Source organism: Scyliorhinus canicula, chromosome 3 (assembly GCF_902713615.1).
Source record: "Scyliorhinus canicula chromosome 3, sScyCan1.1, whole genome shotgun sequence".
In the NCBI taxonomy this organism is placed as follows: Eukaryota; Metazoa; Chordata; class Chondrichthyes; order Carcharhiniformes; family Scyliorhinidae; genus Scyliorhinus; species Scyliorhinus canicula.
Genome location: NC_052148.1, coordinates 132764585 through 132786199, shown reverse-complemented (window position 1 = coordinate 132786199; position 21615 = coordinate 132764585). Strand labels below are relative to the sequence as shown.

Here is a 21615-nt window from a genome sequence, read left to right as displayed (position 1 = left end):
AAATTAAGTTCGCCTTAAGAAGGTCAACGCTAGGGTTCGTCCAGAGGTGGTAGCCGTTTATCGATTTCTTTGGGAAAAATTAAACTGTTAGCAGAGGCAATAAAGGGGGGGGAGAAAGAGTTAGGCTAGTTTCTGTTCAGGGTAGGTGGGACTAGTGAGGGATAGAGATGTTTACATTTGTATTTGTACTGTTTATTATTATAAAATTATAAATACTTTAATCAAATGTTTTACAAAAGAAAGTGAATGGAATGTTGCCATTTATAGCTAATGGAATAGACTAAGGATGTGTTGTTGCAACTGTACAAAGCATTAATGAGACCGCACCTGGAGTATTGTGCACAATTTTGGTCTCCTTATTTGAGGAAATATGTTGTGGCATTGGAGGCAGTTCAGAGAAGGTTCACGAGGTTGATTCCAGGGATGAGGGGTGTGGTGATATGCATCACTGTAGATACACAAGGGGTTAATGCAAGTACACGTAGACTAGCTAGACACTAGAGGGAGCACCAGAGACATGACACACAGACATTCAACCAATGGGTCAGTAAGATAGGACACGACCAATGGGCATTCACGATACACACAGAGGTGACACCACCACAGGAGGGCATTACACCAACCCATATATAAAGGACACAGCACACATGATCTTCCTCTTTCCAGTGGAGACACTCATTGAGTAGAGACACAGGGTTGATTGAACATCACACCCACCACGTGGATTGCAGCAGACTGGTTCGTCAGTCTGAGTAGCTATAGAAGGATTAACAGTAGAGTCAAATCAGAGTAGGTGAATTTGTAAATAGTTTAATAAACGTGTTGAAGTTATCTCCACGTCTGAACCTTCCTTTGTCAGAGTGAACATCAAGGAAGCAGCTTATGCTATGCCAAGAACATAACAAGACAAGGGGTTTGTCTTATGACGAGAGATTGAGCAGTTTAAGCCTGTACTCTCCAAAGAATGAGGGGAGTAGGGTATTGTGCACCAGCTCAACAGCAGCAACTCTGTACACCTGGCAAAATCATTTACAACACATAAGGGTGGAGACTGGGGAGGTAAATATACATTTGGGTGCCGGAGAAACAATTACAGTGGGCAATACTCAAATGGGTTTGGTGTTGGTGCATATATATATATATATATATATATATTATATATATGTCTCTTATCCTGTGTACATAACAGTAAATATATTTTGTTCACAAAACCAATAAAAAACATTTATAAAAAAAAGAATGAGGGGAGATCAAATTGAGGTATACAAGATAACAAAATGCATAGATAAAGTAGACGTGAAGTCAATGCTTCCTCTTGTGGGGCATTCTAGAATGAGAGGTCAGTCTCAGGATAAGGGGTAGCAAATTTAAAACAGATATGAGGAGAAACTATTTCTCCCAAAGGATCATGAATCTGTGGAATTCGCTACCACAGAGTGTGATGGATGCTGGGACAGTCAGTAAATTTGAGGAGTCAGGCAGATTATGGGCTGAAGGGTTACGGAGAACAGGCACGACAGTGAAGATGAGGCCATGATCATATTGAATGGTGGAGCAAGCTAGAGAGACTAAATTGCCTACTGCTGCTCTGAGTTCTTATGTTCGAAGAAATAACTATGTCTAATATTCCACCTTCCAGCTCTTGGTCTGTAGCCCTGAGGGAACAGGAACTCGAGCACAAATCTGATGCTCTTGATCGATAAGGAGATCAGGGGTTATGGGGAGAACACAGGACAATGGGGATGAGGAACATATCAAATGATCGAATGGTGGAGCAGACCCGATGGACCAAATGACCTAATTCTGCTCCTATATCTTGTGGTCTTATGGTCGAACAAGAAGTGGGACAAACTGGATTGCTCTTGCAGAAAGCTGACCCAGGCTCGATGGGTTGAATGTCCTCCTTATATAAACTGCTCCTTGCAATAATTCTATGATGCTGTCGCCTTAGAATGCACATAATATTGCTTCCATTGGGTACAGAAAATGTTTATAATAACGAGATTCCACTGTAACTTTAAGCAAAACCGTGAGCAGAATTGATTAAATAATTATTTGAATTCTGCTAAATCAAACAAAGTCATCCATCATAATGTACAAAACTTAAAGGTAATCTTCTACCATTTCAGGACATTGAATACAATTAATTATGGATCAGGATTATCATTATGATATAGGGCAGGGACTGAACACTTTCCAACAAAGGAAGTCTAAATGCAAAAGTTTATTTCAGTCTATTCAGCCCCCTCCCTCATCCTCACCCCAACCAGATTTCCTCATTGTTATGATCAAATGGGACCCGAGAAGAGAAAATTATATTGTATATAATGGGTGATGAACATTCCTGTCATAAAATATATCAATTTTTTAAAAATATATAAAATATAAATTCGATTTGCAGCTATAATTTAGCTGCACCCATCTTGCAGGTTTGCAAACCCATCTCCATTGTGTTAACTGAAGAAGCAAACATTTGTGAGAAAACATTCATCTGATCAGGCAATTCAAAAAATATAAACTATAGACTGTTCACAGAATTACACCATTAAACACTGTGCAGATATACTGTGGCCACTGACGGTCACATTACAAGCTACTTAATCATCTATATTTCAGATAATTCTGAACCTGTCAACCATGTCCTTATGTTACTCTTGGGCTTTGTGGATGGTTTACAGTCTACCATACTCCTGGTAGTTTGCTGTTCTCAGACGGTCTGGAATAAAGTGTAGTTAAGGACATAATATGTTGATAGTATAAAGTTTCTACCTTCAAATACTGCCCATAAAACAAGCACTCACTTGTGCTCAATTCAGCCATGAACATCCATTACTTTACTTTTAATATTGCGTTTTGAGTGAATTGAAAGCACTGGGGATTTGACCTATAAACTAATTATTCAGAGATACAACCAATTTAATCAAATGACCTTTTGATCTTACAATCATCTTTTATCGTCAGGAATATGATTCATGCTGCATCACCTACTATATTAATAGCAGTTAAACGCTATTAGGGTTACTATTTTATGCAATCAGTTAATATTAATTGAAGATTTGAATGGTTTATAATATACACAAGAGACACAATATACACTGAAGGAAATTTATGCATCTTGGTGTCTGCTCAATGGGAATTGTCCGATGTACTGTTGTACATGTAGGTATTTAGTCTGAACTGAAAGCAACAATATGCAAATCGTTCCATCAGAATCTATGCAACTATTTAAAACCAAAACGTCATCTCTTGTGGCAAATAGAGGAGCTTAGAAAAAACTAACTTAAGCTGCCAATTTCAGTGATGTTAAAAATACTACTTGAACCCATTGGAAAGCTGAAGTTAAATTTGGGATATGATAAATATTCCATAAGTGACCCAAGAGTTAAATTCACAAGTGATTTTTGTAGGTTAGATTCCAAATGTAATCAGAAACATCCAAATTTCCTTGTACCTCAGGATTTGTTTTTAAACAGCGGACGTGCTATGTAAATGCAATTTGTTGTCACATTCCAGCCTAAGATCTGGTATTCTAGTCGTGATTCTTCTCTTGTGTTTTGGGTCTTCTGAATCCTCTCCAGTTGTTTTGCTGTGACCATAGCAACCCCCTCTCCCAGTGGATAAGCATCACACCATTATTTCACACCTCTCCCTAACAGCATAACCAAGACTGATTAGAGACTAATGGTAATCATGTGCATGAATCTTACAGCTCTATGAAGAATACACAAGCACTCTGGGTACCTCTAATCCTTCTATATCAATACATTTTTTCTATAATTTTGCAAGAAGTGTTTGTTTCTTTGGTGACATAACGGATTATGAAAATTTTAGTACTGTAATTTCGGATTACAAAATTGGGAAAACTAATTGAATTCTGTACTGATAGGTGAAATTGAGTAAGACAAGGAAGAACATGCAGGGTTAAGGGGAGGTGGGAGAATAGTACCACATTGCTCATTCGGAAAGTTGGTGCAGACACGATGGGCCAAATGGCCCCCTTCTGCACTGTAACAACTTTGTGACTCTAATTCTAACAGCCCTAAAAATATTAAATATATTAATTTCAAAAATGTAACTATGCTAGCTCTACTTCAAATTAGAGAATATAATCTTCCAGATGTCTTATTTTAGGACTTTTCGCTCAAATTCCCATCAACCTATCCTTTGATTTAATGTATCACCTTTTGGTGGAAGAATTATTTTTATCCTGCTACAATTTGCAGCACAAAACTGTAGGGGAGATGGAAATGAACAGAATTGTATGCAATGTAAAGTTTGAACATAATAAATAGGAGTAGCCAATTCAGCTCTTTAAGCTTGCTCTGCCATTCACTGAGATCATGTTTGATCTTTTACTTCAACATCATTCTGCTTCACTATCCTTGTCATAGAATCATAGACTTTACAGTGCTGAAGGAGACCAATTGGCCCATCGAGTCTGCACCGGCCCTTGGAAAGGGCACCTTACCCAAGCCCACACCTCCACCCTATCCCTGTAACCCAGTAACTCCACTTAACCTTTTTGGACACTATGGGCAATTTAGCATTGCCAATCCACCTAACCCGCACATCTTTGGACCGTGGGAGGAAACCGGAGAACCCGGAGGAAACCCACGCACACACGGGGAGAATATGCAGACTCTGCAGAGGCAGTGACCCAAGCTGGGAATCGAACCTGGGATCCTGGAGCTGTGAAGCAGCTATGCTAACCACTATGCTACCGTGCTGCCCAGTGTTGTCTGCCTTGATGTTTTTAACATATACAAATCTATCAATCCCAATCTCAAACATACTCAACGACTGAACCTCCAGAGCCCTCTGGGGCAGGGAATTCCAAATATCTAGCACTCTGAGTGAAGAAATTCCATCTCATCTCAATCCTAAATGGCCGACCCTTATTCTGAGACCGTGTCCCCTGTCTGAGTGAAGAAATTCCATCTCATCTCAATCCTAAATGGCCTACCCTTATTCTGAGACCGTGTCCCCTGGTTTTAGACCTCTCCCAATCAAGGGAAACATCCTTTCTATATCAACCCTGTTGAACCCTGTAATCATTTTGTATGTTTGAGATCAGTTCTCATTCTTCAAAACATCATGTGACCACACCCCTGCCTCTGCTCGTCTGCTACTGAAATCTTCCTCCATGCTTTTAAGATGAGATAGGAGCAGGCGTAGATCATATGGTGCCTTGATCCATCTCCTCCATTCAACACAATCACAGCTGACCTTCTGCCTGAACTCCAATATGTTCTCCCTACTATATTCCCCCCCTATTGTATGTTCCCCCTACTATATGCTGCCCCTATTATAGTAAAATGTCATTGGCAACATGCAGTTTAAGGAAGGAAGCTTGCTTAACCAAATACTGACAATTTTATGCAGATGATTAGGCATAATTTACTGAATGGTTGCTGAGGAAATGCACCGACTATGAAACAAAAGGAAAAACCTGAAATTTCAGAATTTATGTGGATTAGCACTTTCTGGACAACTCACTGACGGTATCTAGTTTCCAGTTGTTTAAATCAGACAAATTAAAGCCAATTTTCCAAAATGATAATCTAAGACAGAACATGTTGGCATTTTTAAAAATGTAATTATTTTGAATTTGTAGCTATTTATTTAACTTTTAATAACAAGTTTAATAATAAGTGTAATAATTTATACATTACTACCGTGATAATTCAAATGAGACCCAAAATAAAATGAGCACGGTGGTACAGTCAGAACATGACATCAGTCAAAGGTAAGGAGGATTAGATTAAAAAAAAGACCTGGGGCCCTGGAGAAAGTCATTATCCAGTGATTAATGCTCAAAGTGCTCAATGTGAAGGTTAGCCGAGGATAAAATCCAGTGCCAGCTGTGTATCAACACTCCTGGTCTAGACACACAGATGAACAGTATGATAGATGAGGTACACGTCCTGGACACATATCCCAGAAAGGAATCTCTTCAAGCATGGTGGAGAAAAATCTGAAAATTCATATGAGGAAGTCAAAATAAAACATTTGAAATAAAGTGAACTCTCATGCCAATTGCCAAATATCAACCAATCTGCTCTGCTAATGGTAAATAAAGTCCTAACCATCAAAAAAATGGTGTAATTTGTGTATTTCCTGTAAACTTTATGAAATTAAAGTGCTTTACCAAGGTGCTGTTTAAAAATGTTCCGAACACAAATTATCAGGTTACAGAATATTAAAATATTTGGTTCTGTCCAAACAATTGAATTGAGCCTTTAACAGGTTAATCTGTAACTTTGGCGTGGAGGGGGGTTCATTTCTTTAATACAATGCACTTCAAATGGAAATGAAGAGTCCTGAAGCCAAGTCAAACCACTGAATTAGGACCATGGCGGACAAGATGGGATGGTACTTGACCACAATTTTTAATAATCATCTAATTACACTTAACTGTAACACAATCTCTATATTGACAACACAAACTATATTAAGAAAGAAAGAAAAATTACCTCTCTCTGAGTCCAGGAAAGCAGTGGAAGGAAATCAGAAAGAATACAATGAACAATAGGACAGGTAAATAACAGAAACGGTGATCACAATAAACACATTCATCGGTCAAAGTGCCAAAAAAGCTTTTCTAAGCACAAAGGTGAGTGCAGAAAAATACTAGTTTTCCACAATTTGGCAGTTAGTTGCTGAAATATCACCAGAATGCCAAAACAAACCACTGAACAAAACGGCTCCATAACTTTCCTTTCACCACACAAAAGCTATCAGAATCTGAAGAATATGTGACAACGGATTTCGCGCAATTTAGACATTCACGTATTCACTTGTGACATATATGGAGTGCACAATGACTACATTCAGAAACCCCTCTTGCAAGCTGCTCTAAACTCATCTTGTTACTCAGTCACTTGTAGATTGCATAATCTTCTTGACCTTGATTATCCTTTAGGTTGCACTGTTTCTTTCAACACAATTAGCGCAAAACTCAGCCAAACTGGAAGAAAGATTGTGGAATTGCATATGCAAATTATGTCCAGCACAAATGGAGTTTCAGCAATCTTTTGGAGAAGTTGAAAGACTTGCGCCCGAACTCTCCCCGCCCACAAAACAGGACCTTCCAGCCGACATTAATCACTGTTGCAAGTTTATACTAATATCACTTTTCTGCAGGCCTCGGAGGAAGCCCTGAAAATTTAGTTGGTTACAGAGCTTTACAGCACAGAAAGTGGCCCTTCGGCCCATCGTGTCTGTGCCGGTCATCAAACACCTAGCTATTCTAATCCTATTTCTCAGCACTTGGATGCATACCGTGGCATTTCAAATGCTCATCTAATTCATTGTGTATTCACTTGCCTTGTTAGTCCTCACAAAGCACATTCCCTCTCACCTTTTAGAGTTAAATTCCATTTGTCAATGTTCTGCCCATCTGACCATCCCATCTATATCACCCTGTAATCGTAAGTTTCCTCCTCGCTATTTAACACACCACCAATTCTCGTGTCTTTTCTAAACTTACTGATCATTTCCCCACATTCACACCTAGATCATTAATGTACACCACAAACAGCATGGGACCCAGCACCAATCCCTGCGATACACCACTAGGCACAGGCTTAGAGTCACAAAAATAGCCTACGGCCAACACCATTTTGCCTCCTGCCACTAAGCCAATTTGGATTCCAACCTACACACTTGGATACTTCCACAAAATATTAATTAAATTTGTTAGACATGATCTCCCCCTGACATCGCCATGCTGACTATCCTTGATTAATCCTTGCCTCTCCAAGTGGAGATTAATTCTATCCCTCAGAATTTTTCCAATAATTTGACTACCACTGATGTTAGTTAGATTCATTGGCTTGTAATTACCTGCTTATTCCCTACTATCCTTCTTCAATAACGGTACCACCGCATTAGCTGTTCTACAGTTCTCTGCCACCTCACCTGTGGCCAGAGCGGATTTGAAAATTAACATCAGAGTCCCTGCAATCTTCTCTTTTGCCTCACACAGCAGCCGAGGATACATCTCATCTGCGCCTGGGGATTTATTTACTTTCAATCCCACTAAAACCTTTAACACCTCCTCCCTCTCCATGCTAATTTGTTCAATTATATCACCATCCCATACCCTGCTTTCTATACTTACTTCGTCCTTCTCCATAGTGAACATGGATGCAAAATACTAATTTAATACCTCACCTACATCTTTCAGCTCCACACAGAAGTTGCCATTAAGGTCCCTACGTTTTCCTGTTTACCCTCTTGCCATTCCTATACTTATAAAACACTTTGGGGTTTTCCTTTATTTTGCCCACCAGTGCTTTTTCATGCCAACTCTTCACTCATCTAATTTTTTTTTAAATAATCTTTATAAGTGTCACAAGTAGGCTTACATTAACACTGCAATGAAGTTACTGTGAAAATTCCCTAGTTGCCACACTGCGGTGCCTGTTTGGGTACACTGAGGAAGAATTCAGAATGTCCAATTCACCTAACAGGGTTCTTGTGGGAGGAAACCGGAACACCCAGAGGAAATCCGCGCACACACGGGGAGAATGTGCAGATCCTACACAGACAGTGACCCAAACCATGAATCGAACCCGGGTTGCTGTGAAGCAACAGTCCTAACCACTGTGCTACCATGCAGCCCCGTATCCCCCTGTATTTTCTGTACTCCTGTAGAGCGTCCACTGTTCTGAGCGCCCTGAATCTGCCGTCAGTCTTTCTTTTTTGCCTTATCCAATGCTGTATATCTCTTGACATACAGGCTTCTCTTGACATGTCGGCCCTATCCTTTACCTTTACGAAACATGTTGGCATTGTACTCTCTCTATTTCCTTTCTGAATGACTCCCACTGCTCTGATGTGAATATTCCTATAAGTAGCTGCTCCCAGTCCACATTATCCGGGGGGGACACCTATACGACCCATGGCACTAGGTTCAAAGTGAGCTGTTAGCAGTGTGAGCAGCTGCATGACTGCCTTGCCGGCTGCTTCAATGGTGTTCAGTGCCTTTCCACCCTGACTCCACAGCCCACCTCTTGACCACCCCCACTACTATCCTCAGCCCTGGCAGAAGCACCACGACCAGCGGCACAACTGTCATCAAACTATGGCGATGTTGGACACTTTCCGTACCCCCTCTCTCTCCCTCAGCAGCCACCACGTCGGTTTCACGATTTCTAAAAGCACAAGTGAACCGTGCCGTCGGGAACTGGGCCCATCGGAGGGAGGCGGAGAATCAGGGAGGACCTGGAGAATACCGGGTCGGGCCCACTAATGATATGCAAACGGTGTTTACTGAACATGCGTTCCGTAATGCATTGACAACGCTGTCGAGGTGCTAGAGCATTGCGATGTGGCGTCCAATTGGTGCCTGCCACGATTTTGGAACCAATTCTCCTCTCAATCGCCTTTCCCGATTTCGGCGCCGGCTAACGGAGAATCCTGTCCCATATGTTAAAACCAAAGCAACCAGCCTGATTGTGCCCATTATCAGTGATATGCAACTGAGCTTTCAAGTAAAAACTTGAGGGGAAAACACTTGGTAAAAGTAGTGAGTTTTTGGTGCAATCTACACCTATATTGTAGATCGCGCTACGGCAGAAACACAATCCACTTAGGTTTTTATATATTCATGTTAAAAACATCAGTGAAAGGACATTCTGCTCCTTTCACTGGTTTAGTCAGGTAACCTCCATTTCAACTACCTGTACTAAGCCCTTCAATGTTTATGATTTGCCTCCTTCCAATGTTCAGGCAATCATATCAAATACTCTGTATGTGCCATGTTACATCGTAGTACCTGGAACTATACCACAATGAGAGAAAAACAATATCAATAGGGATCTTTCACCAGTTTAGGATAATAATGTTTGTCTAAACCAACACTGCAAGGTGCATGGTTGTATTCAAGAACCTGTTATAACCTTGGAGAATATTCAACAGTACACACACGAGCAGCTCTGACAAATGGTCTCTATCTGAATTGATTCTTTCATTTTTCAAACGTTGATTGGTCTGCAGCGTACTTCCAACATCTATTTTGATTTTATATTTCCAGATATGCTTTTTCAATTTCTATGTCTATCTTCTCAAAATTGAATTCTCAAAGCACTGCAGTTTGTATTTCACAGACATCAAGCACTTTGCCTGGAACTGACTGGCAATTCTGGAATACAATACTACATGCTGTAAGTTATATTAAAACTGCAATCATGAAGACAAAGATAAAGATCCAACTTTGCCATTTATATTGAACAGATGCCAATGGGTGGAGAAGGAAAAATGAAAACATGACATGGAAATTACTCTCAATGCTGCATTCACTTTTTCTCCAGAAAGGAACATTCAGACATTTCCTTATCTACAGTAAGCAGTTGTTGAAACCAAAAAGAATGGACTAATCGTTGGGCGATAGTATACAGCTGGCAAGACAAAAAGAACAGTTCCCCCATTGTGTCTGCCTTCTCAATCAAAGGGCAGGATTTTCCTCCCCCTCTGCGGCCTGATTTATGACGGTGGGAGGGGGCCTGCCACTGGCTGGCAGCGGGCTCTTGTGGTCCTGCCGTCGTCAACAGTTTCCTGTCGAATGCACCCCTCGCCGAGCAACATCTGTAGCAGGGGTGCGCCGTCGGCGGGGCTAGAAGATCCCGCCAACGTGAAAGGCCAGAAAATCCGCCCAAAATATTTTTCATTTAGTACTGAAAAACCTAGCTCCAATCACACAATTGTAAATGTCACTGCTTCATGTATTCTATGGAGAGACAAAACAACAACTTGCATTTCAAAACATCCTAAGGTGCTTCCCAGGAGCATCATCCAACAATATTTGATATCAAGCAGGCTGTTTGTCCCTGGATAGTGTCAAGCTTCTCGAATGTTGTTGGAGCTGCATTCAGTGAGGCAAGTGGACAGTATTCCACCACACTCCTGACTATGCCTTGTAGATGATGGACAGGGTTTGGTGTGCAGGTTAGGTGGATTGGCCATGCTAAATTGTTCCTTAGTGAGGTTACAGGGATGCAGTGGGGGATTCGGCCTAGGTCGGGTGGTCTTTCAGAGGGTCGGTGCAAACTTGATGGGCCGAACGTTCTCCTGCACTGTAGTGATTCTATGATTCTAAAAGCACATCATTCGCTTAAATATTATAACTAAATGTTCTCACAGCGGACAATGTCTGGATCTTTTAAAAAGGAAATAAATGGTTGCCATCTCAGGTAAAATCTCTCCACTGAAGCCCTAATGGTGAAGTTGATTTTCTATTAGTGAGGAATAATATTAAATTGCCCAATCAGGCAGAGACACTAGGTGGAGTTGTATGGCCAATCCACCTAACCTACATACCTTTGGACTGTGGGAGGAAACCTGCCCACTTGGAGGAAACCCACGCAGACACAGGAAGAATGTGCAAACTCCCAAATTTAGCATGGCCGATCCACCCAAACCTGTTTTATATTTGCTTATAATTTCTTGCACTCTAGCATTCTTGTTGGATGTTTGTTATTTTATTATTACGTAAAACCTCAGTAAACCTAATTTTAAAAAAAAAGGTTGTGGAAAATAGACTGATGGGACAGTAATTGGCTGGATTGGATTTAATAATAATAATCTTGATTTGTGTCACAGGTAGGCTTACATTAACACTGCAATGAAGTTACTGTGAAAATCCCCTAATTGCAACATTCCAGCGCCTGTTTGGCTACACTGAGGGAGAATTCAAAACGTCCAATTCATCTAGCAAGCATGTCTTTTGGGACTTATGGGAGGAGACCGGAGCACCCAGAGGAAATCCATGCAGACACAGGGAGAATGTGCAGATTCCTGCACAGACAGTGACTCAAGCCGGGAATCGAACCCAGGTCCCTGGCATTTTGAAGCAACTCTGATAACCACTGTGCTACTGTCTTTCTTTTTATGTACAGGACATACTTGGTTAATTTTCCACTTTGCTGGGCAGATGTCAGTGTTGCAGCTGTACTGGAACAGTTTAGCTAGGGGTGTGGAAAGTTCCAGGGCACAAGTCTCCTGTACTTTCACCAGAATATTGTCAGGGCCCATAGCCTTTGCAGTATCTGGCATCTGTGATGCTGGGAACCTCCAGATGAGGCAGAGTTGGATCAACCACTTGTCACTTCTGCTGAAGATGGTTTTAAATACTTCAGCCTTATCTTTTGCACTGATGTGCTGAGCTCCCCCACCATTAAGGATGGGGTTATTTGGGAGCCTCCCCCTCCAGTGAGTTACGCATAGAATCCCTACAGTGCAAAAGGAGGCCATTCGACTCATTGAGTCTGCACCAACTCTCCGAAAGAGCACTCTCACCTAGGCCCACTACCCCATCCTATCCTCGTAACCTAACCTGCAAATCCCTGATGTGGAGATGCCGGCGTTGGACTGGGGTGAGCACAGTAAGAAGTCTTACAACACCAGGTTAAAGTCCAACATTGAAACAAACATGTTGGACTTTAACCTAGTGTTGTAAGACTTCTTACTGTGCAAATCCCTGGACACTAAGGGGCAATTTAGCATGGCCAATCCACCTAACCTGCACATCTTTGAACTGTGGGAGGAAACCAGTGCAACCGGAAGAAACTCATGCAGACATGGTGGGAACGTGAAAACTCCACACAGTCACCCAAAGTCAGAATCAACCCCGGGGTCCTTGGTGCTGTGAGGCAGCAGTGCTAACTGCTTTGCCATCATGCAGCCCCAATTGTCTACCACCATTCATGACTGGTGTGGCAGGACTGGAAAGCTTAGATTTGATAAGTTGGTTGTGGGATCGCTTAGCTCTATCACTTGCTGTTTGGCATGCAAGTGGGTCTTTGTTGTAGCTTCACCAGGTTGAACCTCATTGTTAGGTATGCCGGGTGTTGCTCCTGACATGCTCTCCTGCACTCTTCATTAAACCAAGGTTGATTCCCTGGATTGATGGTAATGGTAGAGTAGGGGATATGCCAGGTCAAGAGATTAAAGATTGTGATTGACTACAATTCTGCTGCTGTTGATGGCCCATGGTATGGTTGCCCAGTCGAGTTGCTAGATCTGTTCAAAGCCTAACCCATTTAGCTCGGTAGTAGTTCCACAAAATATGATTGAGGGTATCCTCAATATGAAGACAGAACTTTGTCTACACAAGGATGTGCAGTAGTCACTCCGACCAGTACTGTCATGGACAAATGCATATGCAGTGGATACGCTGGCTAGGGTTGAGGTCAAGCATCCTTTTCCCTCTTGTTAGTTCGCTCAACTGCTGCAGACACAGCCTAGCAGCTATGTCCCTTAGGACGTGACCAGCTCGGTCAGTAGCGGTGTTACCAAGCCATCCTTGGTGATGGACACTGATCCCCAATCCAGAGTAGATTCTGCACCCTTGCCACCCTCAGTCCTTCCTTGAAGTAGTGTTCAACGTGGACGGATACATCAGCTGAGGGGGATGAGACGGATGGTACAAGGTAAACAGCAGGAGGTTTGACCTGATTCCATGAGACTTCATGGGGCCCAGAGTCGATGTTGAGGACTCCAAGGGCAAGTCCCTCCCAACTGTGAACCACTGTGCCGTCATCTCTGTTGGGTCTGCCTTGCTGGTGGGAGAGCACCTACCCAGGGGTGGTGGTGTCTGGGGCATTGCCTGTCAGGACTGATTCTGTGAGTATGACTATGTCCAAATTTTGGCACTGGCCCCCAGATGTTAGTTGGGAGGACTTTGCAGGGTGGACATGGCTGATTTTGCGATTATCATTTCTGGTGACTAGCTCGATGCCAGGTGCTCTGTCCAGTTCCATTTCTTTTTTTATTCTTTAGTGGTTTGGTACAACAGAGTGGCCATTTCAGAGGGCATTTAAGAGTCAACTACATTACCGTGTGTCTGGAGTCATAAGTAGGCCACACCAGGTAAGGACGGAAGATTTCCTTCGCTAAAGGGCATTAATGATCCAGATGGGTTTTTATGTGCAGCACATAGCACAGTGGTTAGCACTGTTGCTTCACAGCACCAGGGTCCCAGGTTCGATTGGTTGGGTCACTGTCTGTGCAGGTTCTCCCAGTGTCTGAATGGGTTTCCTCCCACAAGTCCTGAAAGATGTACTGTTAGGTGAATTGGACATTCTGAATTCTCTCAGTGTACCTGAACAGGCGCTGGAATGTGGTGACTAGGAGATTTTCACAGTAACTTCATTGCAGTGTTAATGTAAGCCTACTTGTGACAATAAAAATTATTATTATGACAATGTTTTCATGGTTGTTAGTCTTTCAATTCCATGCTTTTATTGAATTTAAATTTCCCCAGCTGCCAAGGTGGGATTCGAACCCGGGTTCCCAGAGCACTACCCTGCATCTCAGGATGCCGACACCACTGCCTCCCGATTTGTCAGAACATAAGGCAGTGCAAATGTTATTTTCTCCATCTCCGTCTTTCACAATATCGTATGTCCTGCTCCTCTTTAAAATGTAGGTTTGGAGACTTCCGGTGACAGCACGTAGGTGAAAGTCGCACGTTGGGTGGCCCCTGCTCGACGCTCAGTTTTTTGGAATTTAATGCCCGGTCCCAGGGGCAATTTTTAGACAAGCAGGTGCAAGAAGACATAAGGAAGGAGGGGGTGTCAAAAAAACCAGGAGAAAGCCATTGGGAAGAAGGGGGCAAGCAAAGGTTCGCCGTCGAGCGAGTGGGTCAGCCCGGCAGCAGGAAAGCTGGCGGAGGTTGGATAGCTGTGTGGGGCCACGCCCTTCACACAAGAGACTTTGACTGAGGTGATCGCCGAGGTGTTCGAGAAGCAGTTTGCCAAAAACATGGAGGTGATGAGGAAGGAAATGATGGCAGCAATGAAGGTATTAATAGAGGAGGCGATTGTCCCGGTGAAGGCGATGGTATCGAAAACATCGGGCAAAGTGCGGGAGCAGGGAGAGAAGCCGAATTGGGTGGATGAAGCTTTGTCGCAGCACAATTCACCTCAATGGGTGAGGAGCTGCAGAGTGTGGTGGAGGCCAACAAAGGTTTTGAGAGTGAAGGTGGAGGACCTGGAAAATAGGTCTAGGCGGCAGAACTTAAGAATTGTGGGTCTGCCTAAAGGGGTGGCGGGCCCAAGATCAACTGAGTACATTTGCCAACATGCTGGTAACTTGGGGTCGAAATTCTCCGTCGGCTGCTGCTAAAATCATGAAAAGCGATTGGGCGGAGAATACGTTCCAACGCCAAAATTGCGGTGGGCGTCAATTTGACACCAAATCGCAATTCTCCGTCACCTCGATAGCGGTATCAATGCAGTCAGGAACAATTAAGACCATTGCAGGCCCGACCTAGTATTCTCTGGCGCCTCCGTGATGCTCCGCCTCCAATGGGCTGAGTTCCCGACGGCACGGTTTACTTGTGCTTTAAAAGAAAAAAAAAAATTGCTGAGGGAGAGAGAGGGTGAAGGGAAAGCATCCAACATCGCCACAGTTTGCTGACAGCTGTGCTGCTGTCCAGGGGGTGCTTCTGATAGGGCCGGGGGTAATAGCGGGTGGTGGCCAGGACGCAGGCTGTGGGGTCGGGGTGGACAGGGACAGAACACCATTGCCGTGGCCAGAAAGACAGCCATGCAGCTGTGCACGTCGCTGAATGCCCACTGTGAACGTAGGGCCATATAGGTGTCCCCCCAGGCCACACTCCTAGGTGCCCGCTGGCCCCAACTGACCCATCAGCTGTATGGGTGTGCTCCAGCATAACCAGTGCCATCTTGTTGACTGGGATGAGTGTGTGTGTGGGGAGTGTGATGTGTAAATGTGGCTGCAACTTGTCAGCCTCCCGAGGGTCATTCACGGGCCTGGCAAATCCCGCACCGTTTTTCATTGGCAGTTTCTAGCCCCTCCACAGTCGCTGAATTGGTCCAGTTTTGCTGTCATGAAAGTCCACGAATTCTCCCTCAGTATCAACACTTAGTTTTAGGAACCAGAGCATGTCATTGAGACTGATATTAACGATAATGGCCTTCGTAAGGAAATTTCTGGCAGTCCCTGCAAGAGACTTTCACAACCCAAATATGGCTGCAGGCTTTTCTTGTAACCCTTCCATGTTCTTCAGAAGTAACACCTCCAGATCACCACAGCACACATCTCAGTGCTGATTCTGTGAAAGAAACGTGTGTTCCTTCAATCGTGATCCAGAATCATCATCCCACCCATCATCCTTAATTGGAGAGTGATCCTGGAGACAGATTCCTAATTGGACACCTTCCAGAAGATTGAACTGGAAGGCCCGATACTAGAGTGTCTGGCTCCCGACCTGCGATTCCATCCATACGAACAGGGATAGACCATTTTGTCCTTCAAGTGTTCTGCATTCAAAGAGATCATGGCTGATCTGCGACCTAACCACCACATACACAATGCAATCAATGGTGCACAGAACACGCTGGCCTTACCAGAAATGCTCACATCCCATGACCGAATAAGAAAAAACAGAACATTTCTGATCAGGCTCACTATTCAATCTGAAAACATATCTTTTAACGTTACAAAATGAACAACAGGGCACACCTCCGTGCGTCCATGGGTCACCTTGTACAATTTAGATGAATATCAGTTTTTCTCCAACATGTCTAATCTTTTAGAGCGTGTTTCTCCAAACGAATTCTAAGTTCATTTGTGGTGGGTTTTTCAGGAAGTTTCCCGTCGGCTCTGCCAGCGCGTTCCCCACTACTGTTCAATGACAGTTTGTCACTTTTTGGACTCTGGGCAGTTTCTCACTGGTATAGCCCACACTTTGAGTTCAGCTCCCCAGTGCTAAAAGATATTCGGAGATCAGGCTGCCATTTTGAAAGGGTGCCCTGGTCTCCAAGTGAGCTTGTGGGTCCCCCATCTTCGGGCAACGTCACCCTCCACATTTGGGGACTACCCTACCCCCCCCCCCCCCCCCATCCCCAAGTGAGGACACCCTGCTATGGGGTCCCTGGGGCCTCCCCCTCTTCAGGCCCTCCCAAGCCCCCGTAGAGCACCCCTCCCTTCCAGGACCCCACCCGTCATCTCCCCAATATCCCAGGGGCCACTATTTAGCTGTTCTGCACACCCTCATCCTTGAAGCCCCCTCCCCCACCCTCCTGGCCCTCCCCAGTGTCATCCTGGCACTGGGCACTCTTGCACTGCCACCCGGGCAGTGCACCTACCAGCTTTTGCAGTGCCACCCAGGCACCTTGGCATGCCAGCTTGGCAGTGCAAGGTGCCCACGTTCCAGCAGGATGGCCAGGAGGCCACTCTGCACTGACCCTGACCACCCTGGGTCTCCGATGGCCCAGGAGACCCAGGATGCTGTTCCGCCTGGTCCACGATTGTGTGGACCAGCACTAATTGGCACCCGGCTTCCGGGAGCGCCGTTTGGTCCTGCCCCTTTTGGGCAGGGACTTGGGTATATCCCGTGAGGCATGGAGGTAGCCAGGAGGCCCGCGAGAAGGCTCTCCATGGATTCTCCGGCTATGTTGTGCTCTCGCATGAGCGCGACGCAGCCGGAGAATCGCGCCCGTAGTCTCTGTAAGCCCTTGCAATCATCTTATCAAAAATATGATTTGCTGCCCATCTCATCAGTCTGTTTTGTTTAAAAATCTCCCTCCATTCACAAACTAAGATCGTGCAACACAGTGGCTGGGATTCTCCGTTGCGAGTCCAACCCGCTACTGCTGCTGGTGAGTGTTGAAAATTAAATGGAAATCGCTTATTGTCACGAGTAGGCTTCAAATGAAGTTACTGTGAAAAGCCCCTAGTCGCCACATTCCGGCGCCTGTCCGGGAAGGCTGGTACGGGAATCGAACCGCGCTGCTGGCCTGCTTGGTCTGCTTTAAAAGCCAGCGATTTAGCCCAGTGAGCTAAACCAGCCCCGATGAAAGTCGCTTATTGTCACAAGTAGGCTTCAAATGAAGTTGCTGTGAAAACTTCATAACTGTGTTATGCTGTTTCGGATAACACAGGCTGCTACTTGGTGCAGTCTTAACTAAAGGATGCTTCGGACTCTGAAATGAGTTCAATGTGTTTATTGAACTATTAACACAGTTCTCAAATGAGTTTGACTCTCTCGCTGCTAATCAAACTGTGTAGTAACTTAGTCTAACTGTACCAGCTTGCTCTAAGCCACGTGCTGGGGTGTGATGCTGCTGATCAACCCTGTCTAACTCTCTAGATGCCTTTCTGTGGAAAGAGGCAGGGTGTGAGTGCTTCATCCCTTTTATAGTGTTTATGTCATGCTCCCTTGTGGTGATGCCACCTCTGAGTGTCCTGACTGCCCATTGGTTGTGTGCTATTCTGAGTTTTCATTGGTTGCATGTTTGCATATCATGACAGCGAGGACGGAGAATTTGGAACTCGCCAAATCTCCCATCCGCTACAGTGGGATTGGAGAATCCCGCTGTTGTTAATGGCTGCAGAGCCCCGCCCAATAAGTTTGAGATGTTTTTGATGACCAAATCAAGCTAACAAGTTGCGCAGTATTTAGTTTCTTTTGGGCGGGGGTAAATTTTTTTTAAAATTTACTTACTGAACACTTTTCATCTGGATGTCAACTCTTTTTCCAAATCCATTAAAAAAAAAACCGTAACTGTAGTCATGTCATACTGTTATATCGTGGAATACTTTCCACAATATCCCTATTATAGAGACTGTTCTGGATGTTAAAAATAATTACATATCTTGACATGAAACTATAATTAGCAGCAAATTTACAACACATATTCTGGACTATGACTATGATTCCTTCAGAATCCAATACCTCGTCCAGTGTAATAGGATTGTAAAATTCACAATACTGAGGCATACGCCAATATCTTGGTCAGAATATAAACTTGCAACATGAAATGAAAATCGCTTATTGTCACGAGTAGGCTTCAATTAAGTTACTGTGAAAAGCCCCTAGTCGCCACATTCCGGCGCCTGTTCAGGGAGGCTGTTACGGGAATCGAACCGTGCTGCTGGCCTGCTTGGTCTGCTTTCAAAGGCAGCGATTTAGCTCTGTGCTAAATGCCCATGATTCAATTTGAGCTAAATAATCCTTATCAGAAAACAAATGGGTTCTTCCATTCATGCCGTCAGGAATAAGGGGCCATCTGTATTAAATAATAAGATGTTCGTCACATAACTGATACTTTAATAAAGTTATCAATTAGTTTAATTCTATTATGATTAAATTAACTTTTCGAATTAAACAGATCTTGTTTTGTTTACAGATACGTGGCAACATCTCGATGCTATATTTTCACAGACTCAATTCTCTATCTTTGTTATGTAGAGGACTGCCAATTAGTTGTTTGTGATTCCCAAGGGCAACAAACAAATAAAAATTACACTTTAATACACCCAGCCAAGGGATGAAATTTGTAACCTCATCACATGTATTATTCCACAGTTAAACAATAACTCAAATGAAAATGGCAACAAAAAAAGCTTTCTTCAAACGTTTGAAATGTTAAAATAGCATTCTTACTCTCAATTTTTTTCTCCTCTTATAAAGGGACTGGTTAAGATTTCATGGGTCCCAATTGCCACCCAATGCCACGTCCAAGAGTCCATTACACATATTAAAGCCTCACGATGAATGTCAACCATCTATTTGATTGGGTGGGACAGCCCGTACTCAACATCCACACACTTGGGCAAGGCCACTGAATAGTAATCAGAATCAAGAATCCTCATAAATTTTCCACTCTATAATCCAGGAGACCGATTGTATTGGCCATATTGCCATGCTGTTAGAGTCCAGCACAGACCACGTACCAACCCAAGAACATCCTGGCCTGTGTGGCTTAGCAACAATGATTAGCATTTATACAACATTTCTAACACAGTGAAACGTCCCAAGGGACTTCACAGGAGCGTTGGCAAACAACATTTGACAGCGAGCTACATAATGAGATCTCAGGACAAGTGATTGGCTTGAAGGTGCATATTAAAAGGGCAGGGAGAGGAAGAGAACGGGAGAAGCTGATGGAAAGGATATCAGAGCTTAGGGCCCAGACAGCTGAACACATGGTTACCAATGGTAGAGGCATGCATTAGATAAATTCACAAATCCCCCAGGACAGCTAGCAATTGTTTAACAGTTGCTTAAATATAATGCAATTTGAAAATGGCATCTTACAGATAATAATCCATGGTACAACTGTTATAATTTGCTTACAACAATAGCGCACAAAAGTTAGAATCATAGGATCTCTATAATAAAAATAATAATCTTTATTGTCACAAGTAGGCTTACAACACTGCAGTGAAGTTACTGTGAAAATCCCCTAGTTGCCTCATTCCGCCGCCTGTTCAGGTACAGAGGGAGAATTCCGAATGTCCAAATATCCTAACAGCACGTCTTTCTGGACTTGTGGGAGGAAACTGAAGCACCCGCAGGGAACTCTCACAGACACAGGGAGAACGTACAGACTCCGTACAGACAGTGACCCAAGCCGGGAATTGAACCTGGGACCCTGAAGCTGTGAAGCAATAGTGCTACCCACTTTTCTAAGGTGTAGATGGAGGGCATTCGGTCCATCGGGTCTGCACGGACCCTTGGAAAGAATACCCTACCTGGGCCCAAGCCCTGGCCCTATCCTAGTAACCCAGAATTCCCACCTAACCTTTTTGGACACTAAGGGGCAATTTAGCATGGCCAATCCACCTAACCTGCGCATCTTCACCCGGTCAAAACCCACACAGACATGGGGAGAAAGTGAAAATCCCACCCAAGACCAGAATTGAACCCGGGTCCTGCTAACCACTGTGCCATCCCTTCAGTAAGTTCAGTAAGCTACATTCAGCCTTCATCTGCATTTTTCATGATGTTAAAATTATTTCTTGGAGTGACTTTAAATAGAGGTTACTTCTTTTAAAGTGTGGTGATCACATTTTTGAGGAATGTTTTGGGCTAAAGTTTTGATTAGTCCTGTCAGCAGGTGCAGGGATCGTGATGTGTAAACCTAGATCTTTGTGCTCGAAACCCGGAGAGGAACTTCAAGCCACAGCCTTCTGACTCAGAGGCGTGAGTTATACCAACTGAGCCATGGCACCTCAAAAATATAAGATTCTGCACAGGCTTTACAAGGATGATGATGAGAGGCTGCTTTTCCCGGTTGAAGAGGCCACAACTAGAGGGCATGAACTCAGGATCAGGGATTGATCAATTTTGACTGAGAAAATAAATTTCTACTTCGGGGACTGGGCGAAATCTAGGGCAGGATTTTACAGCCCTTCCCGCCGGTGGGGTCGCCTGGTCCTGCCTAAGGTGATCGCCTGTGGCGGGATAGGGAAGCCTCGCAATCCCAGTGAACATCGGCAGGACTAGAAGATCCCACCGCCAACCAATGGAAAGCTGCCTCCACTGCCAGTGAGGGGGGGGGGGGGGAAGGGAATACCAGCCATAGAATTGGTGTTGATGTTCAGGCATAATCTTCTTGAATGCTGGAACAAGTTTGAAGGCTGAATGATGAACTTCCTCTCCCATCAATCAATCAATCAATCAATCAATCATTTCTTATCTACATGGGCTCCAGTTTCCTGAATGTTTGATTACATAATATTCTACCCTTATGCGATTGGATCATATGACATCTATGCATGTTATTGCAGTTACCATAATCTTGGATCATATTTATTTGAGAAGCTTATTACTGATTTTGTGCCAATTATGCAATAAAT

General features: G+C 43.7%; 1 protein-coding gene across 15 annotated transcripts in view; it reads right to left on the bottom strand.

The window, feature by feature from the left end:
* Positions 1-21615, bottom strand: part of apbb2b (amyloid beta (A4) precursor protein-binding, family B, member 2b) — a 407406-nt gene that overhangs the window by 38589 nt on the left and 347202 nt on the right. For 11 of the 15 annotated variants that reach the window (XM_038791322.1, XM_038791333.1, XM_038791319.1 and 8 more), the window contains one exon: positions 6474-6479. The exons of the other annotated variants lie outside the window; for them this stretch is intronic. In XM_038791322.1, coding sequence (XP_038647250.1) covers positions 6474-6479 — 6 coding nt within the window. The remainder of the gene's footprint in view (positions 1-6473; positions 6480-21615) is intronic. 15 annotated transcript variants of the gene reach the window in all.